Below are 20,157 nucleotides of genomic sequence, written 5' to 3' on the forward strand. Positions count from 1 at the left end.
AAAAAATGTTTTTCTAGGTATCAGTTATCGACCAACAAGTTTATACTTACAAAATTAATCCCTTGGTGTTTATAAACACCTTTATCTATCTAGACTTTTTGTGGCATTCACAATCTGTACTAGACAGAGGAAGATAAAATTAAACTAAGAATGATAACAACAGCAACCAAAACCCCACAAAACAGACCAGTTTTCTTAGGAAAACACTTCCACTTCAGGAATAATGGTTACAGTTTCAGCCTAACAAGCAGCCACATGAAATACTCCTCTAGAGCTGCAACACTGGCAGTGACAAGTCTGAGCCATCTACAAAACTTAAATTGAGCTATGGATTATTCACTGAGCACAAAAGAACTAAAAAAACCCAAGCTGTATAGCTTAGAAAGCACTAACTATCATTTTGGTTTCTGCAAATTGCCTCAGGGAAGTGTTTGAAGAATTTGGTCTCGTTCAAGTCAATGCTTCCATCCTGTATGCACTGACTGTTCTCAGCTGCTTTATCCAATGAGAAAGATTATTCATTTTTATTTTATCCGTTTTTCTGCTTTGAAAAAAACCCAAACTGCATTACCTATTTTCCAAAGGCCTTTGTTTCTGACCACACTTATCTCAGAAAGATTGCTGGCTGAAGATGTAAAGAGTGATGCTTCCAAATACTGATACTAATAAAACTCTAACAATTGGAAGTAGCGTGGAACAAAATTAGTTCTCAGACCTTGCATGAAAAGTTTGGAGAAAACTGAAAACACTGCAAAGTCTAAAAAACAAAACAACACTCCAAAACTGAAAATACCGAAAGGCCAGTTACTCAGAGTGAAAGGCAGCAGCTAAAGAGGCACATCCAGAGCAATGTAAACATTGTGCCTATCAGGGCAAACAAGCAACAGCTTCCTTACACAGAACTATCTCAGTCAGTCACTACACTTATCTGCTGTCAGACAAAACCACCAAGCAGCTGGGAAAAGGTCCCTGAGAAAAACCCCCAGCTCCTCCTTCCATCTTCCAAAGCTGCACTTCTCTGAAATACAGCAAGCTTGAGAGCACTCCTCAGAGTCCACACGTCCTCAGGTTCAGTATTTATTAAACTTATGACAGATGCAGAAGTAGATTTAGGCTTAAATATGATTTTGTTACTTCAGAAAACAAACGAGTTCTCCTTGAGGACAGAATCATCTAGAATGTAGATCTATACTGAAATTCACCCAGTGTGCACCTCTACTGAAATTCTGACACAAGCTTAGCTCATGAAAACCAAAGGGAATTCTTAACTGAATATCTACACAATTCAGACACCTTTCTCAATGTTCAAAAGCTCATTTTATTCAACTGGGGTTTTTTTAAGCACTCCTTTAGCTGAGAGGTGATTGTACCAACTACACAAATCAGACTGTAAAAAAACATCCAGACTGGTACTGAATGAACAGGTTTTGTGACTTCCAAAATAACAAATAAAATCTTTAGGAAAACAGTCAAAGTTGCTCCAAGTAGGATACAGCATAGACATAGTTCAGAGACATGCAATTTCCTACTGTTTGTGCTTCTAAAACCACCTTCCTAAGTCAAAAGCACAAACTGGTGTTTTCTTCCCATGAAGTACTTTCCTATGCAAGGAACCAATACCTTCTTCAAAATTAAGCAGAAAAACTTCCCTAAACTATATAAAAATTGAATTGTTTTATACAGTCCACCATGATACAGTATAATTCACTTTTTTTTTTAGCACCTACCAGTCATCTGTCTGTAAAGAACTTCAAGCAAAATTTAAAGCATGAATAGCTTACACATCAATGCATCCCCTGAGTGAGTGAAGCTGTAAGAAGGCAGCTAAATCTGGATAATTACAGAGTTAACTACACCATTCCTGCAGCTCCTGAGGGTTATCTTGCTTCAAGGAGAAGAGTCACTGGACTGCTGACAGCAAAACAGCTACACAGATGGAAGAGATGTATTTTGTACTACTTTCTGAATAATACCTTTGGCTACAAAACAAACAGAAAATCATCCTCCTGCAGGCACACATTATTTCTTTGTCATCTTCTGAATCACAGAACACATCAAGAAAATTATACTCTAGTTATTTGTGAGTAAATTAACCTTCAGGCCACCACTGAAAGACTCAGTCTGCATTTCAAGTGAGCTTCTTACAAACAAAACTTCTCTTGAAAATCAAAGCAAGGATTTTAATAGTTTCCACAGAGTTTGGGGTGTTTTTTCCCCTTCTCACATCTACAAATAATATTTCATAGTGCACACAAGATACCAAATTTCAGTTTGCAAGTTTTTCATTTCCCATTCAGACCTTTCAATAGCCATTAGTAATTAAGTCCTGCATGTGACTATTAATCAGAAATAATCGGTAACTTCTTCACATAAGTTTTTTCCCTGCTTTTAAAAGCCTTTTCTATGATGGAAACCCAATGCTCAGATGGCCTAGGGGAAGGGATAAACTGCACATGCTTGAATCCAAATCTGAACATGTGTAAAACTGTAAACCTCCCTTACAAATAAAAACATACTCTCATCCAGGCCTTACCTCACAAAATCAGTAAATCTGTCATAATAAAGTGCTTTTGTAAGCAGAATATAACTTTTATAATAAAATAAATATAATATTGGACTCTAAAGTTCAATACTTAGGCCAGTAAATGACATATTTTTCCCTAGAAAGTTGTAAGATTACTTCACAACAGAAATTACTTCACAAACAGAAAAGCAGCAAGTTGGTCTATCAGCAAGTGACAGACCAACTTGCTGCTTTAGAATCAAATACTTTAATAATCCAGAAGGTGTAAGCAAGAGACTAAGCTTTGCACAGTATAATATGTATAATGTATATAATTATACTACTATTTAAAAGACTATGGCATAACTCCAAGATTAATTAATCATCATCCCAAGTACCCCACCAAGGGCATAAATAACACTGGTGTAATATTAAAATTTATGTTCGGCTGACTGTTGTCATTCTCAGAGGGTATTTTCACATCTGTTTTGCAATTAACATGGAGTTTAACCAGCTAGAATATTACATGTAAGATAACAAAAGTATTTTTCAATACACAATTTCAAACGAGACAATCTGATCAACGCTTAAGTGAAAGCAGAAGAGATTTAAAATCAGCAGTCAAGTTCCAGTGAGAGAGATGCCTTATTCTGAGTTCCAAGCCTGCATTGGATCAGACCAAGAGCCCACTCAGGCACATGTTCTCTCCGCCATCTGCAGCAGGCAAAAACACTGTGCAGCCAGAGCAGAAAATTCAAACTACAAATTTTAACTAAAAGCTCTCATACCACCCAGCGTCCACAACAATATGTCAGAGCTTTCTTGCCCAGTCATTGCTCAGCTGTCAATAAGAGTGTTGTATGTGGGACCTAAGCCACTTATGCTTGTGAATTAAAGATTATGACTTGGACAGTAATTCAGTTTGAAATTAATAAAATAATATCCTGCTAGTATTAGTGAGTACTGTCTCCTTTACCTCTCCAATGTCTTGAACTAGGTATGGCTGGCAGCCCTGCTCTGAGCCTGTCAGAGCAGAACAACGCCCCTGTATGAGCAGCCACCCTCTGGGACTGAGCAGGTCATGGATTTGTGGCTTTGCTCTCGTTCTCAGGCTCTGAAGGTCCTGTGAACCAAGCAGACAGACCAAACACATTTGTCCTTTCCCTCCCTAGATGTCTGAAGATTCCTGGGTGCCAGGACAGTCACTCCCTTCCCCTGGTGGCCTTGAAGGTCCTGCAGGAGGCCAAGCAGGTGCTGTTGATGAGCGTGGCACAGAGCAGGGGAGCTGACAGCACCCAGAGCACTGGCCACAAAATCCAGCAGCTACAAGCCCCAAGTGGGAACCTGGACCAGAAATGCAACCCCTCCTGTCACTGGGGCAAGGGACACCTCTGTCATCATCTGCTTCCTCTGAGGACTGAGTGAGTGACTCATGCTCTTTTGTATGGTTTTTGAATCTAGATTATGATTAGGTTAGATAATCTAGATTATTGTTAGGTTGATAAAGCAAACCCCATGTTAAGATTTGACCTGATCTGCAGAGGGTCCAGGTGATTAGAAATTTTAACTTGGTGGTAGTACAAGTTTTGTATTATGCTACTTGCAGATTGTATTACATTGATTCTACTTATAGAAATCCAGTGCCATTCTACTCATAAAATCCTGCTAAGAAAATAAGGACTTAATTGTAACTAAGATTTAGTGCTGTCAACATTCTGGCAAGAACCTGCCCGTTCCCTTAGGGTTGTGTGATGACAGCTTTTTTGTACCTGAGACTTACTTGGAATATACCTTCCAACAGCTGTGCACGATGGGAAAAATTTTCCAAAGCACACAAATTGCTTAGGAGTCTGCACCCTGGTGGAAAAGACAGTCAACCACAGTTTAGGGGATTTTGTCCAACTATGAGCCATGCTAATTGAAACCTGTACTAACTGTTCTTTAACCTTGCACCAAAACCAGTCCTATGGGCAATGCCACAACAAGCCAAACCTACAAATAGCATCTTTTCAGCACAGAAAGCTGCAGCAGGGCTGAAGTGAATGCTACACTAACTTCTATTACTGTAGCTATTTAAAGCCCCAATCCACGGCAGATGGATACAGCAGCACTGATTAATGTCCACTGCTCACAAAGCCAGGTGCTCCTCTCCTCACCACTTCTCAGTTCTTCTCCAGTAAGCAGCATGGTAAACAGGATACTTATACCCTTCCTTATCCACTAATGCTATTGAGATGAAAGGTTGGAATTATCAGCTGCATCAGTTGGTGTGAGAAAAGGACTGCATGCAGTAGTTTGTAGGAGGGATTAAGTAACTGAATAATAATCAACTTTAACAACAGGCAGCTCACTTCCACTTAATACCTGTTTATCTTAAACCTGTTAAAATAATCTGAGCATGAAGCAGTATTTGCTTAACGTTTTCACCAGCCTCTGCCTTGTAAAATATTGAATGTCTATATTCAATGTTTTTTTTGGGAGACAGACAACAAATGTTAGAGAATTAAGATGACAGTAGTGAATAAACACTGTCTTATCATTCAAAGCAGCTTTGAACAAAATTTGGAGCAGCTTCTCATCAGCATTACATTCCAAGAGGAGAAAAACCTGTCTAGCATTAGTTGTTCAAAAATATAAAATAATACATCAGACCCTGAAGGAATAGTAAGTTATTAGGTGAACAATTTGAACAATCTATGACAATGCAAAACTCTACACAGCTTGTTTTTTCTAACAACACTTTGCCCTTTTCCAGAGTTCTGCTTTATTGCCAAATCAAAGTACATAAGGTTAAAAAATTGTTCCAATTTAAGCTTTTGCTAGATTTCCCTCCACAGACTGCCTCCAAAAGGCAGCTCCAATCCTTTAGATTCAAGATGAAAATCAAACTCTGGCAGAAGCAGAACATTTGCATTACAACACAGGACATCCAACAACAGCAAAAGTTGAATTTTGCCACTTTTCATAGGCAGGATTTCATAGGAGGATCATTTCTGATGGTGTGTACAGAGGGTTAGAGAAAAGCTTCTGCACTACCTAAACAAAACACAGAATCAAAATTCATGTCTCCCAGCAAAAATGCTGCCTTCTGTCATTTTAATTGCAATTGAAACCAAGTGATCAACACTGCAATTAGAATATACACCCTGTAAGCACCTGCACCTTCAGCTGCAAGGATCATTAAACTGCACCCAGCTGCTGTCTCCCCTGAAGGAGCTTCAGCTGCCCATCCCAGATGCAATGAGAACAATGCCTTCTATGGCACACAGCTGGTACAACAATATCATCCAGTCCCAGGTGTCAGGATGTACTGTGCACACTCCCACACTCCAAGGTTCACAAGGTTTCACCAGAAGAATAGCTTAAGCCCTAATAGAACAGGAGGAAAAACCCAATATAATGCTATTTGTTTTCTTGGTAAAGGTTTTGTTAAACAAACAACCCCCTCATCCCATCTCCATTAACATGATTTTTCCAAAATTAGCCAAGTTAATTTTATTAATTATAAGAACTTACTAAATACTTTGGTTTAAAAGGTCTGTTACTTTAATTTCTTGCAACAATCAGAAAAATTGTTTTCAGAACAGTCAAAACTAATTTAACTCGCTAGTTCTTTAAATGCATTGTATCTTTAGTTAAACATCAATATTCAAAGCAAAGAAATATTTTCTGCAATATCCTTAATACAAATTGCTATTTAGTATGCTGCAAGACTAATCACATCACTTTGAAGCCTGCTTTTTTTAAAAAAATCAGTTATTGCCACATCTTTTTAAACTGTATTTTCTTTTCCAATTATTATTCTCCTCCTTTCCTAAGTCTGTCCTCTAGCACCTTTACATATATACCCCAGGCCTCATATTCTTAGCAGAAGTTATTTGTCCTTCAGCACACTGTAAATTCAGCAGATATACAGAGCAAAGAAATGTTCCCTAACATTAACAAGCTCATGTACATTACAATCAATACAAGCCTTTCCTCATATTAAACCCCCTCATGCTTGCTCACTACACAGAGAAGTTGCATAGCTGTTTTCCAGCTGCCCCCATTTCTGTCCTAATTAACTCAATAACCAGAAATGCCTTATATAACAGCACAAAGCTACCAAAAATGTTAATCACATTTTTATCTTGCTAAAAATAGGACACTTTCACAGAGGATGTCTGCTCAACTTCCCATTATATCTGCGATGTAAACAAAATGCTCAAAAACCTTTCCATCAATATATATTTCCACTGGAAAAACCCCCACAGTATTCACACACACTAAGCCAGAATCACTTTTCAGCTCCCTGCAAGTGCTGGTCCTGGAGTACAGGAATGAACAGGACACAATCTTTGAAGCAGACCTCCTTTCAGTTACAACTCATGTCAGTATTCTCATCTAAAATTACTGGTGCAGAACTAATTGGTTTTCTTCATTCATGACATGAAACAGACACTTTCATTAATTAAGAGTGCTTTTTATGTGGTATAAAAATTAATCCATTGGACTTTTCCACATCTGTGTGGAAGGAGAGTTGTTACTGATCCTACATCATTTTGGTTACATAGAAATCCACCCTCTCTGAAAATGGTAAGAAATCACTAACTTGGAAACAAATGTGTTAACACAGTAGTTTGAGAAAATGGCTTTTCATATAAATGTATGCATATCCCCATTATTTATTATTTACAAATCATATTCTTCAATATAGTTACACATGCATGTCAAATGCAACTTTTTAGGCCTAATTAATTTCTATTCCACAAATAGGCATTAAGATGATTAAGGCTGTGCAATAATTCTTCTGTTTCAGTTATATATGCCCAGCCCTAGCACTGCAGAAGTAAAACTTTAGCATTACAGATTTTACTTGTATTTAAACATCGCAGACATTATTTCCTACTGCAATGAGTAACAAGCAATAATCTAGACTTTACTACTCTGGTTCTGTTCAAGCATAAATCCTGCCCTGAATGAATGAACATTCACACTTTTTTTTTTTTTTAACCTGTTCTTGTATTTTCAGCCGCATTTTCTTAGAGGAATGATCAGCACAGCCTGAGATATGGTTTCACTTATTAAAACATATTTGTCACTAGATAAAACACATGGTTGCACAGATTAACACCATGCTGTGTTCTATCTACTTCCCCATGCTCTCTAAAAAGCTGAACTAAAACAGAATGCACAACTACTTTCACTTGGCAAATTTAACACAAAAGGAAGCCCAAAAAAATCTGCCAATTAGCAAAAAACCACAACAAACTAACAAACCAGGAAAAAAACCCCAAACAAACAAAACTAAACAAAAACATCCCCCAAAAAGTCTTCCTCCAAGCACTCAAGGATTCAGATAACGTGGCAAGACATATTATAAAAATAACTGTGTAAACCAACTGCCTTGCATTGAGTTTATCTGGGTAAAACATCTGGTATATATACAATACTTTTCTCTCATTATCTCAGTACTAAAGCTACCTTCAACTGCCTCATATTTCAGCTCTTATAACAACGGACTTTTTTCTTCCTATTTTTCTAAATTTTCAAGAACAGTTAAATATTAGCATATAGTTCTACATTCTGAAAATAGAATTATTACCACAATCAGTTCAAAACTAAATTTTTAACACAATTCAACAGCTAAAATAAAAATGGATCAACTCAGCAGCATGTGACTAATCAGACTGAGCAACTTCCATTATGTGCTGTAGAAGCCATTAACTTTTACATTCAAGATTTTAGATTTGAATGTTCTAAGATCTGAATGTACTTCTCCCATCAAGAATTTATGTTGCAATGTTCACAGTACTTGCAGTAAGTCTATCTGTAGTATTAACCTCAAGAACTGCTCTAAAGGACTTATACAAAAGCCCATTATACACAATGAAAGGTAACTAATACAAAATACCTCAGGAATTTCGTTTTACCTGAAGGAACAGCTGTGCTATTCTGGTGGTTTTCACCAGGTGACACAAACAAGTCCTCCTCCCCTTCAGTAGATGAACTGGAAGAAGATTCAGTACTGAGATCATTCTCACTGGAGCTGCTGGAACTGGGGAGTAAAGCATACTTTCTTCGAGCCAACACTTCCCGCTTTTTCCTCTGCATTAAAATTCGTTCTTTTTGGTTCTGTGTCCGCTGTGATGAACTCGTTTTCACAGCTCTCTTCCTATATGGAAGTCTTCTTAAAGAACTGTTGTGAAAACAGGGCCTTTTCATCAATAACCCAGGTACAGAGTCTGCCTCAGTCCGAGGCCACTTTTGTGACCTTGCACTGTGAGTTCTGCTTGGAGTATTCAGCACTGCCTGAGGGTGTCTCACAGGAGCATCCTTTTCCTCATCAGATGTTACTGTGTCAGAGTCTCCAAAATGCAAGCTAGATGAAGGCGATGAGATACAGTCACTAAAAGAAGAATCATTGTCTTCACTCTGTGTTTCTAGATGCTGTCTCAACCCTAAGATTCCTTTGTTTTCTTTATCAGGACAGTTCTGAGTGTATGAAGGACCAGCCTGCTGGCTCTTGCGTTTTTTTCGCACCACAATACCTTTCTCTTGGTCTGTATGGTTGCCATTCATGTCCTTTTGCTTTTGAGAATCACCACACAAGTGAGAGAACTCATTCCCTACTTTACTGGCAATCATCTCAACTTCTGCAGTGAAGCTTTTGGCCTCCCCAATAGGCTCAGGGTTCAAGAGGATCCCCTTCAGACTCTCCTGTCTCTTTGGTGCATCAGAAGGAACTTCACTCTTCATATCCGCTTTTAGAGTATAAACTATATTACATTCAGGAGTCCATTTAGACATGGAAAGATTTAAGAAAGGCCTAGAAAACAAAACAGATAAGCATCAAGAAAAGAAGCATAAGATTTTTTCAAAAGCAAAGCTAAAATAAGAGAAAACCCATTTACTGCTAGGACTAATCCCCCAGTGGGAAGGGCAAAACAACAGTAACCAAAATGCAACTGTTTCAAAATAACAAAAACACACTTTGACAATGTAGTTTTTCATGAAGACAGAGCTCTTTAATTTTTTATGGTCAGTGAATATATTATCACTCTCACAGAGCAAATACTTGTCTATGTCACCTGCAAAACCAATGATGTTTGCTTTACTGATACTTAATCGTGGCAATTACAGGCTACTGCTTATAGAAGTTACCTGAATTTTGGCTAAATAGCTCCCATAGCCATCAACTAAAATGCCTACTTATTAAATAAGGCCTGTATCTTTCCCTGCAGCAGAACATATGGACAGTAAATAGCTCAATACAACACATGGGGTTGTATGGTGTCAGTTGAGCCATAAAAGTCAGTTACTTGAATTCATCATTATTTCTGAATGAAAAGGAATGAAACATGAGAGATTTTGAACTGTTATTATTTTGGGGCAAGGTCATAAAAATCCATTTATTACCTTGAGTCTCTTTCAAAAACCACCACACATTAGCAGTACAGTGTACAAAGCTATTTTCAGTCCATGTACTTTTGACTCTTACCCTATGACAGAAACTGAGTATATCATAGTATGTGTTCCCTTAGCAGTCACTATTGGGCAGCTTCCCCTCCCTGCAAAATAGAAAGCTGCCAATGTATAACATGAGCCTCAAAGAAGTACTTTTGTACTGGAAGAGACAGACAACAGTAACCTCAGTAATGGATCCATGTTCAATCTGCTTCATCTGCCATCTCTGCCTTTGGTTTCAATTCCCAAAAGGGAATAATGAAACAATTTGGTTCCCACTGTGATAACTACTGGAACTCTTTTCTGTAACTAATATCAGGGGTTTTATGCCTCAGCTGAATAAGGCTATAGTAGATACTTGACATCTTACAGCAAGTTGTGCTGAACTACCAAAAGGCTGCTGAAGAAAACATGTGCAACAATTCTCAAAGTGGAATAAGGCTGCCTAAGCAGCACAGCTGGGAATATGCCTGAAGGCACAAAAAACACCTGAGCTATTCTAGAAACAGCAGCAACACCCAGAGGCACTCTGAGAGCCTGGTCTGCATGAACCTCCCAGAGTTCCACAAGGCCAAGTGCAAGTCCTGCACCTGGGCTGGGGCAATCCCAAGCACAAATACAGGCTGGGCAGAGAGAGTGAGAGCAGCTCTGGGAAGAACTTCAGAGGGTGTTACTGGATGAGAAGCATTACATGACCTGACACTGTGTTTGCCGTGGCTCAAAAAAGTGTGGCCAGCAGGAGGGGATTGTCCCTCTATTCCACCTGGACTAACATGTGCAGCTCTGCAGCTCCCAGCTTAAGGACATGGAGCTGCTGGAACAAGACCACAGGAGGGCCATAAAGATGCTCCCAGGGGTGGAGCTTCTGTCCTATGAAGACAGAGAGAGAGAACTGGGGTTGCTCAGCCTGGAGAAGAAAAGGCTGCAAGGAGACATTACAGCACCTTCCAGTACCTAAAGGGGGTCCAAGAGAGCTTGAGAGGGACTTCTGACAAAGGATATAATGACAAGAAAAGGGAAAATGGCTTCAAACCGAAAGAGGGCAGGTCTAGATTAGATATGAGGAAGAAATTCTTCCCTGTGAGAGTGGTGAGACACTGAACAGGCTGCCCAGAGAAGCTGCGGATGCCTCCTGGAAGAGCTCATGGAAAAGCTGGGCTTTAAGCCACGTGGTCTTGTGGAAGGTGTCCTTGTCCGTGGCAGGAAATTTGGCAGTAGATGACTTTTAAGGCTCCTTCCAACCCACACCAGTCTATGATGGTTCTGTGATCTGTGGCAGGTTAAGCAGCCCTGCCTACTCAGGTCCATAATCCTCTGCCTGAATCTCCAAACTCTTCCAAATGCTAATGCATCCTTACATGCAGTGCTAATAGTTAACACTCATTTATTTCCTCACAGAACATATCAATACAAGACTGAGACTACAGAACAGATTTAAATAAGAATTTTTTTAGACTGTTTCACAAACTGATGCTTTCAAGAGCAACTGGGAGCTAGCTGTTCCTAACAGACCCTAAAGAATTCCTTATTTCAGTTTGCAATGGGTATAAACTGATGGATCATCCCTGTGTCCTCTTCCTAGCCATAAGCAACTACTACACTCCATGTGATGTTATCTGGGATAAAAACTTTGCAAAAGGCATCAATGCTGCACAACTAACACCTACAGAAGCTGCAAGTTGACAGGATCTTTTTGGAGATCAAGAACCTTTTGGATCCTAGAACCCCAGCCAAAAATCCCCATTAGAATGTCCTCACTGGAAAGCCTACAAACATTTATAACAACTACTGTTAAATATGAGGCCTATATCCTCTGATAACAAAGTATTGTTGTTCTCTGTAATACAGTAGATAGGCTTGTCTCACATGCAAGTTAAAAGTTATATTCATGCAAGTTGGAATAAACCTCCTCTTGCCAGTATAGACAAAGGGCTCTTACTGCTATAAAAAAAAGTAGTGCTTTGATGAAGTTTTAGTGGAATGTACTATATAAGGCTACCTTTTTCTTTAGGGCTGAAAAAAAAGAAGTAGCAAAATTGGAAAAAATTAGGAGTACAAAAAGTCTACTAGAAAATAAAGCCTACCAAAGCTGTGGAGTTCTGCTGTCTACCCTTGCCAGCTCCAGCTCTTAGACAGTCCTCACCATACTCATCCATACTATCCTTCTTTGGAAAGATAAGGACCAAGACTTCCATTTTATCCAGTTTCTAGTAAGGACAGGAATGCAGCATTCAGACCTTCCACAAGCACACAGAACAAGCAGTACATAGTCCTTCTTCTCATCCTCCCAAGGTCACCTTTTAGCTCTGTTATTTATGCACCACTCTTTTACAGAAATGTAACAGTCTAGTCAGTCTTCACCCCAGTCCAAAAGCAACCCAGACCCTCCCACAACAGCCCTGTATTTCATCACAATTTTTTTTAGAAAATCCACAAAATACTTCAGTTTGGGGGGATTTTTTTTTTTTATTATTTAGAAAGCTTATTGTCTTTGAACACAGTCATAACTTGCCAGCATATACTACATGTCCAGCCTATACATAACTGTTTCCTCTCCTTTTAACATGATAACTTCGGAATCAAAGAGAATTGACCCCTCCATTTTTTATAAGAAATTAAAATCTGAACATTTTCTCATTATGTGAGCACAACCAAGGGCTGATCTACAAAGGATTCTGTTCTATTCACTGGAGTGCTATCCCCCTTTTTATTTGTAAACTAAAGTGGAGGAATCTCCATCAGTATGAAAATTCTGCATGCTCAATGTGATTATCCTTGCATAAGCTCTGTTTACTTTAGTGCAGAAGCCACTGTGCAGAAATACAGATATAGCTATTTAAGTTACAACAAAAAAATGAGTGCAATGACATTTACACTTTGAGAAACCTCAAACTACTGTGAGGTGATGAAAACCTGAAATTATCACAGTGAAACTGAGTGCATCTGAAACATTATTTACTGGATTTGTTTTATTCCAACAGGGAGCCTATGTACACTAGCCAGTTATCACAGATTCAAACATTTTCTAATTTTTTACTCTTACAACCATGGCAATTCAACCAAGTAATCAAGAGCTCTCTATTTTTGCTAATCAGTAGAGAGGCTGAAGGACTGCTTACTCACAGGAGAGCTGCTGCCTTCAACTACAAACTTATACAACAGCTTAAACAGGAGGGGTTCTGAAGTGAACAACAGCAATCAACAATGACAAATAATCCATTCCTTCACCATTTAGAAATGCTATTACAAACTTTCAAACAAAGAATTTGACCAAAAAAAGACAAAAGCTGGACTAGATTTCAGTCCATTTAAAGTATCTTCAGAGGTGAGACATAAATGTCCATTTTTCTTCTGCACAGAGGACAACATTAAAGAGGGACTACAAAAATAATATGCAAATAATTAAGTCATTAGAATGAGATCATTTGCTGTTAAAATATTTAGAAGGTCCTACAATATATATTTCTAATTAAAAGTAGTCCTCAGAAGCTTTTTCAAAAAGCAGCAGATGAAGTAAATTCAATCAGCATTAGTGTTCCTCCTTCTAATCAAAACATCTGCCTATTGACTTAGTCCCCCATGTTTCCTCTCAAAGTTTTGATTTACTATCCTCTTTTAAGCCATTATGACTCAATGAAGAGCTGTTAAGACAGATACCTGACAACTATAGATAGTTATTCTAAGTTCCCCTCTCAGGTGTATGACTGTTCAGAATTATGAAGTGCACATGACTTTTATCCATTTTTTTCACCATTTAAAACCACTGATATTAATCATTCCAAGACATACAGCTATGCAAGGAAATTCATGCAAACTGGGAAATCCCTGGAAATACCTAAGTCAAAGAAAAAGGTTAAAGAGGTCTTTAGAGCAAGTTTTTGATCACATATCAAAGCAAAACACATCTGAGTTATAAGATGGAGCAAAGGATTTTGTCATTAATCATTTCCTTATAAGCAATCAAAATGCATGTAGCATTACAGCACTATAAAACAGTAAAATGCTTCATTACACAACATGTAACTCAGTTTTTTGGTATAAACTTCACTGATGAATATATGTGACCTAATAATAATTACCCTGAAAATGTATTTTCAGCCACATTCCGAATGCAGTCAACTCCCTTCACCACCTGGGAAAAAATCTCCTTGCATTTGTTGTCTCTTTATTCAATTCTAACTTGTTTTCTTTGCATATGGTCACTGAACTCCCAACTAACTTTCAAAATTAATTCCCTTCCCTGATATGCAGCTTGTATCAGATTTTACTTTTACCATCATTTTTACTCTGACAAGCTAATACTCGCACTGTTAAATTCATGAGAAAACCTTTCTTTGCTCTCATTATAAAGATGTATTCTTATTCATTCAGCAAGGCTTTTCCATTATATGTATCAAGAAACAGGAAAATGAAAAAGGTTATAAAATTCATACAAGGCCTTCAGCAAAGTGAGAAACCTTAAGCACTGCTACTTTCCAATCTCAGGCAGGCAGCCAAGCAAGGCTGATTCCTGCATGGCCCTGACACACTGGAGGCTGACAGAAGGCTCAGGAGCCACTTCAGGAGTTGGACCCCCAACTCAATCCCATGGAGACTGAACCTCAGTGCTATCATGTCCTGCTGCTCCAACAAAAAAAAGGAACTCACTGAGCAGATCACAAAAAAACACCACTCATTTTCCTAAAAGAAGCAGTTCTGTCTTATTCATTTCATTTCTATCAAACAGGGACAACCAGTATGCCTGTCCAATGCAGAGTAAGTGACAAGAAGCAAAACATCTAATATTCACTTCCACTAGCAGGAAAACAAGTGCAATCAGATTTCAAAATTTTATTGCATTCTTCTTCACTTTTTATCACTTTATTAGAAAAACAATGCTCTTCTAAAGCTTGTTTAACTACTAAATTTTAGCATCCTACATATTGTTCATCTAATCTTTGACTGAGAATAAAGCAACAGATAAATTAAAGACCTATGCATTTTATAAAACAGCCACATTCAGAAGGTAATCTGTAATTCCATAGTGTTTGCATTGATACTATGTATCTTTATTCACAGGACAATATGAAATACTATTGCAAACCATTCTCAATTTCCTTTCTGTGCTTTAATGCAGACACGGTGATGACTCCATTTTTAAATGACAAAATTACTGGAGAATTCTCTGAGCAGAATACTTATGTTCTGCCCTACAGAAAGGTACAGTAATTCAGAACAACATACAAGTTCTTGCTTACAGGCTCCCAGAGCCAGCCCACTACACCCAGCCCCGACAGGAGGGTTTGCCTGTGCTTTGCAGAGGTGTTACAGCTACGTGAGCCACAGCAATGCAGGGAGGCTTAGCCACTTCTGGCAGGCAATTCCAGGAACCATCACTGCCTTGGAAAATCTACTCTTGAAGTGAAACAATGTTATTCCAAGTACAGTACTACCCTTACTAACCTTCACAAAGCCGTCTCAAAGTCAGATCCCACTAACTCTACCATCAAGTACTGTAATGAACAGTGTCCAACCTCTGGACCAGCAAAGTCACCTTAATTTTATCCCCCCAAAAAAATCTTTTGGGACCTTCAAGGTTTGCTTCCTGATGCCTAAGTCAATTCAGCTCATTGTGCAATTATCCTGTAACAGAAACATCAGGACACCTATAGGACAGCTCTAGAATGCCTCTGTTGTGCCAGGCTGCCATTCACCTGAACAACACTGCACTCCTAGGGAGAGACTGCTGAAGTGTCTGCCTCACCTCTTCCAACAGAGCCCAGCACACAACAGCCACAAACAGAGGAGCTCTTCAGGACAGGAGCCACGGCCTGGCTCCAGCTGGAACAGACAAAATCCACAGAGCATGTGCAGCTGGATGCACCTCCTGTTAGATGGTGAGCTGAGAGCAATGCTGCACAGAGCCCCCTCCGAGCACAGGGGAGCTGGGCAGAGATCCCCTCTGAACACAGGGGAGCTGGGCTGCACAGAGCCCCCTCTGAACACAGGGGAGCTGGGCTGCACAGAGCCCCCTCCCAGCACAGGGGAGCTGGGCTGCACAGAGCCCCCCCCGAGCACAGGGGAGCTGGGCTGCACAGAGCCCCCTCCCAGCACAGGGGAGCTGGGCTGCACAGAGCCCCCTCCCAGCACAGGGGAGCTGGGCTGGGCAGAGATCCCCTCCAAGCACAGGGGAGCTGGGCAGAGATCCCCTCTGAACACAGGGGAGCTGGGCTGGGCAGAGCCCCCTCCCAGCACAGGGGAGCTGGGCTGCACAGAGCCCCCTCCCAGCACAGGGGAGCTGGGCTGGGCAGAGCCCCCTCCCAGCACAGGGGAGCTGGGCTGGGCAGAGATCCCCTCTGAACACAGGGGAGCTGGGCTGCACAGAGCCCCCTCCCAGCACAGGGGAGCTGGGCTGCAGTACACTGAGTCAGTCCATGGCCATAAAGACACCCAAGGAAATCCCAGCCTGAATCAAGCATCACCATGCACACACTCAACTGGACAAGGAAGCTGCCTGCCTTTGCAGGATGGATTTGACAAAAATATATTTGATATTGCAGGTGTATTTGACAAAATACACAAGCACAATGTGTATTTTTCACAAGCACATTTTTCAGTCTAGACATTTCTTTGCTATGTCCTAGGCTTAAATCAGTTAGCTACATTAACACTATGTAAATCATGGGTTTAAGATAGAAGCATTATGATTTGGCAATCAGGAATGTTTTGGCTTCAGTGAACTCCAAGACAAACATAACAGCATTGAACTTCAGAATAAAAAGTTGTAGTTTTATAAAGTGATGACAAAATGCAATTTTTTATTGGAACTTAAGATCTTAACTAAAAGTTCTGCCTCCCAAGACAGCTAGGAAAGTTCTGAGATACACAGCCATCAATAATTATTTTAAAAATTGTTTCTTAGTCCCCCTGGCATTTTTGACCTTTGAGGTATGTGTAATTCTTCTTGATGTAGTGTCATTTTGCAAACACTTCTCAATAAAGCTTTGAGGAGCAAAGTTAAACATGATCTTTGCCACAGCTGCTAGTAAGAGCCTTTCAAGTGAGACTTGTGAAATTAACCATTAGGACAGTTTTATGCTGCTCTTCAGGAAACCTATGAGAAGTAGGGGATTTTACAGATACTAAACTGAGCAGATCTGCCAGTTTCAGGGGAAAGGACACTGCAGCAGACTTCTCCACTCTGCACCCAGCAGAGACAAAAGTAAACATTTTACCTAACAGCAGTCAAATATTAGTACTAAACTGTATTGGGGAAAAAAAATGACAGAGGCAAATAGCCCTTTCTCACATCTTGCTAGCAAAGCCATGAACCAGCCTTCTCAGATTTCACTTGGTGAACACTTAGTGAGGAAGACATCAGTTTAATTTAGGGAAATTCCTTTTCCAAATAGCATAAACTACATAAAACAACAAAATAATCTTGTTTTATCACCAGATCTGTAGTGGTTTGGCTGTTTGCATGTCAGTAAGGGTGAAAGAGATTTATAAACATACATATTGAATAACATTGTATGGGATACATGTACAATGTAAGGATAGGATAATTACTCAAAGTTGTAGTCTCCTAAGCTTTGCCAGTGTAGCTGCATCCAAAGTTTACAGTGCTCTTGTAAGAGATACAAGATGTATCCTCAGCTGAAGTCTTAACTAGTGAACCTTCTTCAAGGTTAGGTACAGACTGGTGGGATTTTTTTGGTGGGCTCAGGTTAGGCCTAGCAGAGAACCCTAATGGGGCAGAAGGAAAGGAAGAAAAGAAAATGTTTCTTTCACCAACCCAAACTTTTGCTGACACCTCACTTAAAGGAGACTGCACATCAGGAAAGCCATGAGGAACCCTTTAGACAACATCTGCCTATGGCAAATCCATCTCTCTGTACTATCCCCATTGTTTATCTGTGAATGAAATCACCCTGTTCCCCATCCCATCATCTCCCCCCCCTCAATTTTTCCCTATTTAATCAACTGCTCGACATGCAAGCCTCTATAATCCATCAGCTATGGAGGAGGGAACTACCACTTCTATCTTCTCAAAAGAATGTCCTCACCATTAGAGGAAATAGAAACAACTGAAATGAAAGATTGTACATCTTGGAAAAAGAAGGCAGCAACTGCTGTCAGCTAAATGTTACTGCAACACAGCCACCTCCAGTGAAAATCAACTGCTGTAACTGATCTGGTTATGTAGGTCAACAAAGTTACTAATTCAAATATAAACTGGAGTCACAGTCCTGTTAAGATACACTCTTAATACACTTTTACAAAGCCATTGCTTCATAAAAAACATATTTCTGAAAGGTCAGAATGTTCTCATCCATATTTTGAAAGGACATGCAAAATATGCATGAGTGCCGTGAGCTGTTGCTCCCTTCAAGTTCCCAATACCAGACACAACCTCATCTGTAGCTGCCAGGACTTCAGCCATCAATAAAAACCACCAGGTTTTTAAATATGTGAGACTTCAAGAGTTTTAAAACAGGAAGCTTGGTGCCTTCTACACTATCACTTAATTAAAGTGAACCATAAAATGTTCCTACAGCCTTTCCCACCTTATAAATTCCATAAGTGATTCTATACTGTGCATGAGTGCAGAGACAGGTGACCAGATGTTCTCTCTATCAAATAAACCAAGATCACTTCTTTCCCTGTCAACCCTTGCACATCAGCAAGGATCATCCTGTCTAACATGGTTTGCTTCTGTTCCCTCCCTGCCCCAAGACAGTCCCTTTATCCACAAAAAGTAAGTGCAAAAACATTTAAATTGCTTAAATTGTTCTGACAGCAAGAACTATGGATATGTAAACAACAAGAAGATGTGATTTCTGGTTTTAAGACTGGCAAAGCATTGTAACAATTTAAATATTAGTTTCCCTGGAAAAGCTTTCTACTAAGTATCCAGCATTAATATACCTTTGGAATTTTCTACAAGTTACAACAAAGACAAGGAAAGACCTTATACTGAAAACCCAGCTTTCCTTTAATAGTTCATAATACAGACACCATGACAAACACAGGTCTACACAATGAGCAGTCAATTCTTACCCTTTTGTTCAAACCTTTTGTTTCTGAAATAACTGCATTAGAATCAAATTATTCTAATGACAGTAAACTCTTACCTCCTGCATTATGTCCTCTTCTGGAGAAGTACTTGGCTATCAGGAATTAAGGGTCCCATTTATTCAGCTAAAGCAACCAAGCCTTGCTTATGACTTAATAAAATCATTTCAAGCCATGGAAGAGCTTATTCAAACAACATGAAAATTCCATGAATGCATGCTCAGCCCTAATCTCAGAAACACGGACACTTAATAAAGTACATACCCTTAGCACCTGCCAATTGCAACAGTGACAAGCCTACGTACCTCTGAGGATCCTGGCCTACATTTCTGAATGAACGTTCCTTCCTTGTTCATCAGGCAAAAAACACCTGAAAACAGTGATTTTTTTTAAACATGGGTTAAGAGAACACTAACTTCGCAAACAAAACAAATGACGTCATAACAAACGCTATTACGCACAGAAATAGAAACTCATTTCCCTTAGGGGAAAATTTGTGACAAATTTGTGACAAAACCCCAGAGAGTGCTGCGGCTGCCCGCAGTGAAGACACGGCTTTGTGCGTCAACGAGGCGCTGAATAAAAAAGGAAAAATACATTCTGCGTGAAGTTCCCACCCGCTGCACAGCCCCACGGCTCAGCGCTGCCGTCAGGGCGCGGGGCGGGGGAGCCCCGGCCGGCCCCGGCCCCATCCGCGGGGTCCCCGCCGCCCCCCGTACCTGAGACAGCGAGGCCGCGGGGGAAGGGGCGGGTGCCGCCGGCGCCCTGCGCAGGGCCGAGGGGTAGAAGCGGCCCCGGTAAGCGCCGCAGTGACCCCGCGGCGCTTCCCGGTGCGGCTCGAGAGGCCGCAGCGTCCTGGCTGTGCCGGTGCGGCCGCTGCCCCCGGTCCGGTCCCGGTGCGGCCGCTGCGCCGGGCGGGCCCCGCTCTGTTGTGGCGCAGCCCCCGCCGCTCCCTGCCCAGCGCAGCGCGACACTCGGCGCTGCTTTACAGCCGCCCGCAAAGCGCAGCCGCGCCGGCGCGCGCCCCGCCTCCTGCCGCGCCCCCTGCCGGGCGGCGGCGCCGCCACAGCGCGGGCTGCGGAGGGGACGGGCCGGGGCAGGGCGGGCTCCCGAGGGCACCGGGCTCCCGAGGGCACCGGGCTCCCGAGGGCACC

The 20,157-nt window shown here is 40.7% G+C and overlaps 1 protein-coding gene across 6 annotated transcripts in view; it reads right to left on the bottom strand.

Moving 5' to 3' along the window:
• The window catches only part of RNF111 (ring finger protein 111), a 45,044-nt gene extending 25,090 nt beyond the window's left edge, over positions 1–19,954 (bottom strand). For 5 of the 6 annotated variants that reach the window (XM_036389671.1, XM_036389669.1, XM_036389672.1 and 2 more), the window contains exons 1-3: positions 19,723–19,809; positions 19,309–19,373; positions 8,416–9,311 (exon numbers count right to left, since the gene is read on the bottom strand). In XM_036389671.1, coding sequence (XP_036245564.1) covers positions 8,416–9,292 — 877 coding nt within the window. In that variant the 5' untranslated portion in view covers positions 9,293–9,311; positions 19,309–19,373; positions 19,723–19,809. Of the gene's footprint in view, positions 1–8,415; positions 9,312–19,308; positions 19,374–19,722 lie in introns of all 6 variants that reach the window. The other variant, XM_036389673.2, reaches the window with a different exon arrangement.
• Positions 19,955–20,157: the final 203 nt, after the last annotated feature.

This window comes from Molothrus ater, chromosome 13 (genome assembly GCF_012460135.2).
Source record: "Molothrus ater isolate BHLD 08-10-18 breed brown headed cowbird chromosome 13, BPBGC_Mater_1.1, whole genome shotgun sequence".
Taxonomy (NCBI): Eukaryota; Metazoa; Chordata; class Aves; order Passeriformes; family Icteridae; genus Molothrus; species Molothrus ater.